The sequence below is a fragment of the Zosterops lateralis genome (genome assembly GCF_965231275.1).
Source record: "Zosterops lateralis genome assembly, chromosome: 1".
Lineage (NCBI taxonomy): Eukaryota > Metazoa > Chordata > Aves > Passeriformes > Zosteropidae > Zosterops > Zosterops lateralis.
In genome coordinates this window covers 48,724,792-48,737,140 of record NC_139762.1, presented here as the reverse complement: position 1 = coordinate 48,737,140, position 12,349 = coordinate 48,724,792, and the positions used below count along the sequence as shown (strand labels likewise).

The 12,349-nt window shown below is 40.3% G+C and overlaps 1 protein-coding gene across 4 annotated transcripts in view; it reads left to right on the top strand.

Annotated features, from left to right (window-relative positions):
* The window catches only part of ELMO1 (engulfment and cell motility 1), a 308,416-nt gene extending 296,922 nt beyond the window's left edge, over window positions 1-11,494 (top strand). For all 4 annotated transcript variants that reach the window (XM_083880270.1, XM_083880272.1, XM_083880271.1 and 1 more), the window contains 2 exons: window positions 5,071-5,148; window positions 9,934-11,494. In XM_083880270.1, the coding sequence (XP_083736396.1) occupies window positions 5,071-5,148; window positions 9,934-10,134 (279 nt within the window). In that variant the 3' untranslated portion in view covers window positions 10,135-11,494. The remainder of the gene's footprint in view (window positions 1-5,070; window positions 5,149-9,933) is intronic.
* Window positions 11,495-12,349: the final 855 nt, after the last annotated feature.

The following is a 12,349-nucleotide window of genomic DNA, read 5'->3' as shown; positions in this document are numbered from 1 at the left end:
AAGGTAAATCCTGGGAAATTAGGGAGGCATATAAGGACCTGCTCAGCAGCTCATTTAGGGGTAAAAAAGAATGTGTAGGAGACAATTTAGACTACCTTTCAGAATTTCAGAGCAAGAACTATAAGCTGAAGGTAGCACTAAAATTGTGCAGCACCAGAATCTTGCAGAGTTTTTGTTAGTAAGAATTGTCACCACATCAAGAAGAAATGGAGTTACTAGCAGTGTCTGGCATTGTTAGCGGTGAATACCATATTCTATGAGGTATGGCAATAAATTTTCTATCAGGTTTTCTCTCTCACCTTACAAGAAGCAATGAGACTCTAATGGTGTTCATTCTGACCTAGAACAACAGCCTGGGAGGTCTGGGGGCCAGATCACAAATTTTGAATCAGAATTTCTCATTACCTGAAACTGAGAAATTTTGGGTCAGATCAGAAGGAGATTTCGATGGATAAAATAGTGAAGTTAAGAGTTCCTGCTTCAATGCTTTAGATAAAATTGGAAAAATCAGTTCTGATGGAAGCCATAAAAATTGGGAAGGCACTGTCAAAGCTACATCCCACAACTAGTTGCACCTTCACAGCTGCAGCTTCTCTTTCCTTAATTGTGCACAGATGGGCAAAGCATCCTGAATATTTTTTGCATTTGTTTTCTGACAGAGAAGTTGCTCTCTTTTCAACATTAGCTTTACATGGTAAGAAAGGAAAAATCATGTCAAGTGAGGAAAAAAAAATTCCAGGAGTATTTTTCCTTGTTGATTTTCTGAATCAGGGCACAAACACACACACACATGAGTACAATAGATTACGTACAACTCCTACCTCATGTTACAGCTAAACCATCAACACATTTGGCTGGGACATTTATGTGATGCATATAAAATATTTTTAGTTCTTCCTTGTCTTAGCACTCATAAGTCCGCACAAATGGGAAAGATGGAAAGCAGTGGGTGGCAGTGATGGAAATGTGTCATCGTTAGGGAGCAGTAATGTCTAGATAGTGTTTAATGCTAAAGAGGAATGCTGCAGATCAGTTTGTCCTCAGCTCTCAGCATTGCCCCATTTCCTTAGGTAAAATTGCTTGGGGCTGGTATAAAATATCTGGCTGAGAATGTGAAAATCGGGAATTCATAGGCAGCATGGCAGTATCCTTGGCTGGAGCATTCTGTTTGTGACCCAGACAATGGCAATTTTTATGGGTTTACTGTTTCTGATGTGGTGCAGGGGTTTTGATGGGGTTTGGGGCTTCTGGTTTGGTGGGCTTGGGATTTTTAATTTCCTCAGTTCCTTGTTTCTTCCCCTTAGAAGCACATAATTTTTGAATTAATCTGTCCTCCCAATCAAACTGTCAGGCACAATAGTGCAACTATTTAACTGACATAGGTATAACATGTTTTTCGCAGCCTATCAAGTTATATATGGGTTATGCAATTAAAATTTATAAAAACGCAGACAAAATGCAATTCAGCTGAATTTGGTGTATGAAACCTTTCACTTTCTGAAATTTCAAAATCAGTGATATATTTTTAAGAAGCCTTTTCATTCTCTGCTTTCTTTGTACATATATAACATCCACCTCAATTTTATTCATTGGCAGAAAAGAAAATTGAATGGCAGAATGCCATGCTATGAGCATAGCTGGAATTGGCAACATGTCCATAACAAAGGCTTCAGCATCTCTTCATTTGCCAGCACATGGCCATTGTTCTTTCAGCAGGACAATTTAAAAAGAAACAAGAGCTAAACTGAACTGGAATTTGCATACATATGAAGCTGGTACAATGGGATGGGACCAGATCTGAATCCATGGTCTTGCTTGTGTTTTTAAATTAGAGTTAATTTTTAAATCCTTATATCTGACTCCTGAGTAGTACCAATGATTTTCAAGGAAATTAATAATTTCAGATTTTGCAGCCTTCAAAATAAAGCATTACAGAAAAATTAGAAGAAAAAAAAAAAAACATGGCCAGATATTTTGAAGCATTCTCCTATCAGCCTTTATCTGCTGCTGTGGTAGGTTTCAGGCTTTTGCCTTTTTAGTCAGCTGAAATGGTTCTGTTCACATCCCTGATGAATGAAGCTTCTCTTCTCTTCTCTTCTCTTCTCTTCTCTTCTCTTCTCTTCTCTTCTCTTCTCTTCTCTTCTCTTCTCTTCTCTTCTCTTCTCTTCTCTTCTCTTCTCTTCTCTTCTCTTCTCTTCTCTTCTCTTCTCTTTCCTGCTGCTGCCTGTCTAGATAGTTCTTTGAGGCAGATCTTCTGACTCTGGCAAGCAAACTCAACATGGCGAGGCCTCAGCCTTCAGTAAAGACCTGGGTGTTTTGAGGGTATTGAAGGCAGAGTGGGCAGAAAGTAGTGAGGTCATTCCAGCTGCATGGCATCACTTTGCTATGGGCACCCAAAATGCCTGTTCATGGCTTCTGGCCTGTGTTGGGGACCTGTGGAGACTGGGGGAGAGAGAAGCTCTGGGCATGGGAGAGCAGCCTTCCCTTCATACCCCACCTATAGCAGCTTTTCCCACAGAGCTGAATCCAAGGAGTGGGAAGTATTGTCCTGCTGTTGCAGGGTCTCTTGTTCTCTGTTTTCAGCACAGCTCAGAAGAGAGGCACATTGTGGGTCCCAATGCTGTTACCTTTGAGAAGCATCTGGGGAAGGGCAGAGGTCTGACATGTGGAAGGAGCTAGGAGTGCCAAGGGAGTGAGTTCAGCAGCTTCAGGTGCAGGAGGAAAAAAGCAAATCAGAGAAGGAAGGCACAGGTTAGAGGGAATGTGAGATTAAAGAGACCAGAGGGATAGAGAAACAAGTGGAAAAGGCTTGAGTGAAAAATGATTGTGAGAAAGGTTGAGAAGTAGAACAGAGAAAAGAAGACAAAATGACAGACAGCTGATAAAGACCAACCAGTTCTCCTTTAAGAATTGTTAGCTCCTACTTGTCATTGATGGGACTGTAACAAAACCAGGTGGGGGTACCTGACATATCAGCCAGCTCAACCACTGAGATCACCATCAGTGTGGAGGGCCAGCTGGCAACTCCAGCTCCTTTGGCTTCCATTTTCCTTGACAGTTTGCTGTGCATAAAGCAACAGAGATGCTGGCACCTGGAAGTTGTAATTCCCAAGCCATTAGAGTCCAGGGCAGCCAGCAAAGAAGCTGAGCTGTAACCAGCACTGCCAAAATAACACTTTACCCCAGAAAGAGAAGCTTGGTGTCCTTAATGTAGTCCTTTCTCATTCTCTGCCTGACTGGAAATGATCAAACCCTTGCCATCCTGACACATTCCTCTTCCAAGAGGAGATTTTTTTTCCCCTTGCTTTTTCTCTTTTTGAGATGATCAAGAAATTGTATTCGTTGGAGTTTCCCAAAGGAAAAATTACAGGGATCGGGCCTGTGGGATTGTTGACCTTCATGAAATTCAGGAACATCACAGTATAAGAGTACAAGCCCTTTTTTCAGAGCTACAACCTCAGTGGCACTACTTGGTGTATTCTGTCAGTAATTTATAGCACTGTGTGAAGAGGTAATGCCAGGTTCATGTGGGCAGAGGTAGATTTGTTTCTGTAATGAGAAACATCACTCTTAATAAGGTATGGCTGAGAGACATGCCTACAACACAAAAAGGCCATGTGAGCCCTGAGCCATTGGTTTGCTGAGTGCACCAGCACAGTTTGCACTTGCAGCCTCCATGGAGATTTAACACAATGAGGATTTAGGATAGCTTTGTCTCCTATAGCCTTGGCAATGCATCAAGTCAAACCTAGTAACTAAACTCAAGGAAAACAAGAACATTTCCCAAGAGAAGCCTGATCTCTTATTATCCAAGATTATCCATAAGGATTGCAAGTTTTATGGTTCAGACTCTGCTCTTAATCATACAACTTCAAAACCAGGAAAGCCCTTACAGAAATCCAAATATCTGTGTCTGTCTCAGACCAGAAGCTCGGGGGTAAAATCTAGAACAATGTTTATGCTGCAGTCCCCACAGTCAATTCTTTCATTTCAAAGCTTAGTGTGGCAGGTTTAGGAAGCTGTTCTCCTTTCACCACTGGCAGTGCAGGGACTGTTGTCAGCTGAGAGTCAGCAAAAGCTGTCAGTATGACAGGGCTGAGGAAGCCAAGAGGTAGAAAGCTCAGGACACGTGATACAGATCATAGTTACAAGTCAGCACTCTGCTATGTAGCTGGGTCTCTTTTCCACAGTTAATATATCCATACCTCCAAGCTCACAGATTGTGAGATCCTTGTTATGGCACTTGTAGTGATGCAGGCAGGAGCCATAATATGGCAACAGATAAGGCAACATCTTTGCATGATCACTGCTGGCCACTGAAAGATCATTATTTATTCAGATTGCCTGAGTTTCCCAGTGGGATTTCAAGTCCAAGTGACTTTTAGGGAAGGTCAGCACTTTATGAATTCTCCTAGATACCTTTTACAATTCCAGCTGCAGTGCTAACGGGAAAAAAAGAAAGATTGCTTTTTCCTTTCCTGAAATTCCTTTGGGTCTTTAGGTAACTGGCATAGTTTGGCTTGACTGAGGCCGGCAATTCTGGTTCAGATGGAAACAAAATTACAGCAATCTCCTGAGAGTGAATAATTTAATATATTTCCAGCAGTGAGAAGAACATAAGTATATACCAGGATATTAATTGTCCTGACAAGATTTTTAACACAAGGAGTCAAACTTTGCAGAACTTTGTGAGTTTAAACTATACAAAGTGAGAAAAACCTTCATGAAGAGTTTTTGCAAGAGTACTATTATTCATTATATTCATTTCAGTCTTCACCATTGCCTAGCTCAAATTTAAATTCAAATGCTAAAGCAATTTATGACCCAGTGGGCCACAATAAGCACTGAGGTGGGTGAGTTTGTTTTGGCTGAGGTAACTGCGGTGGTATTCTTGCTGTGCCATTCTCTTGCAGTGGTCTGGTACTGCTTCAGCTTTGGCCAGACATAAGACTACCATAAACTACTTTTCAACTTGTTTTGGAGAATAATGGATAGGAAAGAAAAACAGACCTGAATGTATGAATGCCTCTCTCATGCAGCATTAATATGTGTTTCTTTGTGTTGTTCCAGGAGGTGCTAGAGCTTGCTTTCTCTATATTATATGACTCAAGTGGCCAGTTGAATTTCATTGCTCCAGACAAGCACGAGGTAAGTTATATTCAGAGTACAGTTATTTGAAGTTATCTTAGTTGCTTTAAGGCACCAGGTGGCTTTTTAAGAACATAAGAATGGGCATCATGGCCCAGGGTATAGATCCATCTAAATCAGTGTCATGTCTCAAAACAAACTGACATTCAAGTGACTAGAATAGGAACAAGACCTTCTGCAATTTTCTTGCATGTCTGAGCTACAGAAGAAACATGTTTTGTATTTCTACATCACAGAGCACATGAAGCTCCAAATTACAGACCAATATTTCCAAGCCCTCTGAAATGCGAGCCATGAGAAAGAGAAATAAGAGAGCTTGGGCAGACCTTGACGTTCTACAGACCTCACTCACCATTTCCTGATTGCTCGTGGTCTGCTGTACTTTAGACACTAGAGACTTTTGCTGTGTGAACTTTCAACACTGAGAATTTGTACAGCAAAGCTTTCAAAGAATCATTGCCAGCCTCACTAGCATAATCTATGCTAGTAGATTGCTAGTAGCAATATCAATGATGGTTATACCATCATTGGGTCTCAATTTTGGGCAAAGACTTGTGCCCTCCAGAATGGCATATCCCCTTTTTCTTACTTTCACATTGCTTAAGACCATTCACGATAGGTGATCATAGAAGGCCCCCTCTACTTCCTCTCCATGGGAAAGTGTTTTGCAATGGCTTTCACTTGTATAAAGACAAGGTAAATACCAATAGCAAGGATGAATGACAGCCCCTTCCCTGCTCCCTTCTCTTAGTAAAAGCCACAAGAAAATAGAAGACATTATCACCTTCTGGAATGTGATAGGATTAATTTACCTTAATTGTGTTGTATCATTTGATGTGTTTCTCTCAAAGAAATTTCAAGTAAAGGTTTAGCAGAATGCACTACTTTTAAAAAAATCCTTCTTGTTTCTAAAGCAAGATGAGTTGTGTTCCATTTGTGATGTTGTTGTACACTACAACTACACAAAGACTTTGACTTTGGAAGGTTGAAAATTACTTTTTTATTTTTGGGAAGTGTTTTTTTAATGTATTATTTTATACAGACCAATTTGATTGGTGACAAGAAGACAAACTTCTTCAATCACATTGGTCAGACTAGAGGAACATCAAGAAGAAGTCTCTCCTAGGGAAAAAATGTAAACAAATTTGTTTTTACAAATACATTTTGTTTACAGAAAATTCTTTGGGAAATGAATTTCAGAAAATTAAACATTTTAGGCACACATTTTCACACTTATTTTTAGGAATCACATTTGGTCTCAGTTCAGGACACTGTGCTAAGATGACGAACTACAGAAGATTGCTCTAAACTGCATTAAACTATAGTGTTAAAAAACTGCATGAAATTGCTTTACAAGTGAAGTGTGTTAGTTATGCTACTTCAACATTTGTTGTTCTGGACTAAAACCTTCAACTAGGTGTTAATTTTAGGAGAGGAGATACAGTTATGCCCATTTGGGTCTTTCTGTAGATTAATATTTGATTGTCATTTTCAAGGATGTTCATTCCAGAGAAGTATTTGCTGGTCAGTTTTCATGTAAGAGAAAAGACCCAGGCACAATGTGCCACTAGAGCTGTATTTCTAAGCAACACATGTTTGTTTTCATCCTCTGAACTGAACATAGGTTTGATGATTTCTGATATAAATTCTCCAGAAACTGAATTATAGACTGTTTCAGCTCAGAAGAGCAAATGGTCATGAAAACCAGCAATTTTTTCAGCCACCGTGTCTCAAATATAGCCTATAGCTACAAGTAGATTTTAATGGTCCGAGTGTTCAAAAGCTGGTAACTGCATCCCACTGACAGGCAGTAGCAGTGAGATGCACTAACCCAATTGCTTATGATTGCGTTAACACACCTTTTATCTTCATTTCTCTTTTTGGTATTGTGCAGCTTCTTTGAAACAAAATTAATTAATATGTTCAAGCAAATGGCCAGAGGCAACAGTCTCTGCTGCCGCTTGACAGTTCCCAAATGAAAGCTTTTAAAAGGACATCTCACTTCCTCTGTATTTTTCCATGGCCTGCAGAAGAGTGAGATGTGATTAAAGTAGAAAGTACAAGTGTTCAGAGGAAGAACCCACAAGGAAAGGCAAGTAGCATGTTGTGAAGCCTGTGACTATTCATCAAAGTAGTTGGGGTTCCTGTTGATAGAAGTCCTAGTTTAGCAGCATTGTCAGTTTGGGAGATCTGGTGGTGACATCTCAAGTTCCTAAAAGCTTTATGTGAAGCACCAGGAATAATGTTGGTACATGACAATTTCAGGTCAGACCTGCAGGGCTTTTTTAAATACTTGTGCAGCCCTCGTGATTGTAGAGTGAGGTTGAAATGTGGGAGTTGAGTGTGTCCTAAAAAGAAAAATTGAATGAGGCTCATAGGATAATTCTGGCTGCAAGGAACCCTGGAGGTGTCCCAAGTCCAACCTCCTGCTCAAAGCAGGTCAGCAACGAGCTCATACCAGGTTGCTCAGGGCTGCGTCCAGATGGATGAAGCCTGTGCAACCTTTCTAGTTCTTGTCTCCCAAGATAATTCTTCGATAAAATCTCATTACAGAACCAGTATCATTGAGATTTGGACCTCATTCTAGCACACTTAAATTTGTCAATTCCCTTAGCCATCTGTTGGAGCTTACTGCTAGCCAGGGTATTCAGGACTATGAGATCACTCCATTGTATTTGTTTTTCATTTAAATACTAATAACTGGTTTCAACTACACAGCAAAAAAGTTGGATTAATCTTATCCATGATTTTTGACAGAGAAACTGATGAGGGAGGCCATAATTAGGTTTCATTGGAGTTTTATGAAAATGAATCTCGTAAATTAATTTTTCAGTGGCTCTTAGTCTCTTTTGCATATTAAAAAGAAAAAAGCTTCTGAATGAATGCCTCTGTTTTCCCACCATCTCATTAGGGTGTCTCTCTGCTCAACATGTGCAGGAGTTTAATTAGGTGCATTTGCCAATATGGAGATTAGAGAGGAAGCCCCTTTTCCAGGCCATTGCACTCATCAGAATTGTGGCCAGAATTTGGTTTCTGTGGGCCTCGAATGAGTTATATCTGGAAGAGGAGAGAACTGCAGTTTTGCTTTCTGGCTCTCTGGGATTCGTCCCCAGAGGAAGAGCTGGCCGCACTCACTGCTCAGGTGATGGACGATTTACGTCAGGGACTGCATCTGTTGAAAAGATTCTCTGCTGTCCTGTAACCTGAGCAGAGCCTTTTGCTTTTCTGTCCCTTTCTTCATAATGGATTCAGGGAAAACTCTCCCAAAGAAAAATTTCAAGTAAATCATAAAAAGATTATAGTCTGTTCAAATATAATTATTTTTCTAGAATAGTTTCTTTCTTTTCCTGATATTCTGGATATGCCCAAAAAAACTGCACGCTTTGAAAGTCTTCAGTGGCGCACTTTCACAGCCTAGAATAGGCCAGCTAAGTTGTTTATTTAGTAGTTGTCAGCAGGACAACCTGAATTCTAAAGTCTCTTCTATATAGCTGATCTCATATTAAAGCTGTGGCTTGGCTTGCCCACACCCAGGGTGAAAATGCTCCCTCTGCTACTGTTTTGTTACTGACTTAAGTGGGTTGGATTTCACTTTGGATGCTAAAATGTGCTAACCCATTCTATTTTTGAAATATGCCCTTTTTCTGGATGAAGAGGGGGGCTTCTCTCTCTTCCTTAAAAATAATCCTCATTTCTGCTGTGGGAGGAAGTCAACCATGGCTATCTTTAAACTCGGCGGCATCATGTAGCAAATGGTCAGCTAAATTTAAAAACCCTTTTTTTGGCATGAAATTCAGCAGAAGTATTTGTAAGATAAAAATGCAGTTACGGTTGATTTAATTTTTCTCCTGCAAACTAGGACACAAGTTTATGATTGAAATCTTTATTTTTAGATGACAGCATTTGAGTGCTTCTGTTCATAGTTGAATAAATGGCTTGTAGTAATAAATGAAAGTGACTTATTCAATAGAAGTTGACTCTAGATCACCAATCTCCCTTGAATTTGTTGCTGATTTTAAATGGTTATTCAGCCCACGTTTATCACAAGCTGTCAGCTGTTGGTAAAGATGGCATCTCCTGTTAGGAAAAAGCTAACAGTAAGGAAAGGTTTTAGAGGCCAGTTCAGCATTTGCAGCATTTAATATTACACCCAAGCAGATTGGCATTTAATTTTCATGAAGGACATAGCATTAACTCACAACATGTTATTTTGTGTAAAATAGTGGTAAAGTAGGCATAGATATGGGAGACTATCAACTCTAACAACTTCATGTATAGGAAAGCAGACAATGATAAAAGCAGATAGTGCAGGATTTTTTACAGTAAGAGCCAAGAAGGATTTGGGGGTGGGATTTAGTTCACCTAATTTAACTGTCTTGGAATTAAAAGTTTAGTTAGTGCAAGATAAGCAGGCCTTTTTAATAGATGGTGGGAAAATGACAATGAGAGGAGTGAAGGAGATTTCTCCAGAGGTTTATTGTCCTGAGTTATTGTTTCCTTCTTCAATAATTGCAGAAGAACATTCAAGAAGAAGTGTGGAGGAGATTCCAAATTGTCAGACTACTAAATAGTAACATTTCTTCTCATTTTATGGATGTTTTTTCCCATTTTCTGAGCAGCTCAGTGAAAGCCTTCTTCATGATATGAGCTGATAAAATGCATCAACCTAATTCTAGGTCTCTTTGTAAATCCCCATGGGAACAGTAACTGTAGAGGACCAGGCCAGAGAAGGAGTTTGTGTATGAGAAGTCTATTAATGACAGTTTTTATCCTTTTCCTGTGCAGTACTGTGTATGGACCGATGGTTTGAACGCCCTCCTTGGAAAGGATATGTTGAGTGACCTAACACGGAACGACCTGGACACGCTGCTCAGCATGGAGATAAAGCTACGCCTCCTTGACTTGGAAAATATACAGATCCCAGATGCTCCCCCACCCATCCCAAAGGAGCCCAGCAACTATGACTTTGTTTATGACTGTAACTGAGGCAGTCGCTGAAACTTGCTCTGAAACTGGAAATACATTATAACTGGAGAGATATTAAAAAAAAAAAAAAAAAAAGAGCGTGAGGGAAAAAAGAAACCCACTTTTGCACCTTGGATTTTGGCTTTGGGGAGGGATGTAGAAACACTTGCATTCCTCCCTGTTCCCTGCATCCCTTCCTTCCCCATTCCCATCTTCCCCATTGCTCATCCAAACCCACATTGCTTTAATTAACTTGTAATTGCAGGCAATTGGCCTTGCTTAAGGCAAAGACTGCCACTAAGAAGCACCCTCCTGAGGACTTTTTTTACACTTTTAATACTGGAATAGACATTCTTAACTAAAGGACGTTGTTATCAAACTGCATGCCTGTGAAACCCACTTGGCAGGGCAGAGGCTTTAACTGGAAGGAGGAGGGAGGTAGGGAGCAAAAGCAGCTACTGTAAGCAGAAGATTTCCCCAGACACTCACAAGAGTCTGCTCACCACTGAATCCAATGAGATGATGAAATTGGTTAACTGCTTCCCAGTGCTTGCACCATCCGTCACTGTCATTGTCTCCACTGTCATCTCAGCTCTTGCCTCCAGCCTTCACCCAACTGATCGGCTCCCAGAACGGAAAGTCTGCAGGTTTTTGCTGTACCATACGCTGCAATGCTGCAACAGCTTTTAACTTCTTTTCCTCCCAGCTCTTACAATAGCCCCACACTAGCAGATCACTCTCACAAACCGTGTATGAAGCCACTAGTGTGTCCCATTCCTGTAGCATTCCCTAAGCCTCAGTTGCCTCTGAAATTGGCTTGTTGCTATTTGAAGTGATTTTTATTTCCTTGGTCCAAAGTTCAACAGTAATTTTCACAAATTAATTACAACTGCCAAACATCCAGGTTTACATCGTTGTCATTGCTATATGTTAGAAATTTGCAAGGGATTTTTTTTGTACGGGTTCTAATTTTTTTATTTTATTTTGCCAAACAAATATATTTAATGAAAACTAATGACATTGTGAGTACTTTTGGGGAACAATATTTTTACTTAATTTCCATTTGGAACATTTGCCCTGAAGGGAAAAAAACCACCGTTCCCTTCAACTTCACTGTTGAATAAAAATCTGAGTTGTGATGATTCTTGGAACTTTGTTTTTTTTTTTCTCAAGTTGTCTTTTGTACCTTATGGTTCCTAGCAATTCTGAACTGCTTAGTTGAGGAGTGGGAAGACCTTTCTTATCTGTATCTGATTTAACTTACTTGTTTGTTAGCGGTGACAAGGATGAAATGCATCCAGAGATCTCCATTGCCATGGTTACATGAGCCTTCCTGTGAGAAGGGCCTTTGTGAAATCCAAAATCCCAGCATACTGATGTGCTTATGGTCAGTTCAAGGCTGCTGCCTTTCCTGTGTTTGCTGTGGCAACTGTTTTCCTGTATTTCCATTTTCTCCACTGAGAGTGTTTATGGCTGCAGCAGGTTGGTATTAGGAAGGTCTGAGTTTAGCATGATAGATTCCCTTCATCCTCATGTTTTTCTAGGTATTTCACTAAGTTCAACTGCAAGTGTCTAAATCTAGAGGAGCCTGCCAGCTCTTTCCCTCCCACTAAACATGCTGAAGACAGATGTTTATCAGTGTATGATTTTCTCCTGCTCAGACCCCGATGAAAAAGACGGTGAAGGGGTTTTATCAGTGCTAGTGAGAACCCCAGAAGGTGATTCCAGTTCTGACAGTCGTAGAAGTTCTCAACTGAGGTGACCTTTGCTCCATCCAGATGGCTATGGGGAAAACATCCTGACTGACCTCACACCAGTTGAGGAGAGAAATGATGTCCTGCAGGTGCAACAAAAAGGAAGATAATGAGAACATTGTATGAATGCAATTATCAAAGTCCCAAGGAAGGTGCCTTCCTGGAGCTGTTCTTGCAGTATTTTATGAATGCCTTAATGTAACAGAAGATATAAGTTGGTTTTGGTGGTAATGGATAATAAACTAAGTTAATAAGAGTTAAACTCTGGAGAGAGAAGTTATGGTGAAGTGTGGCCTGAGAAAAGGTTTGGTCTTAATGAGAACAGAGATGTACAATAGGAGTTGTGTGAGTTTGAGATGGTTTATTCTCCAGAGTTTTGTCAGACTGTAGCAAAGGTATTCATGGTCAGGAAATACTGGGAGCAAAGGCATTGCCTGCCACAGGGGATTTTTAAGGGGTCCCAGGGATGAGGGATGGAGGTA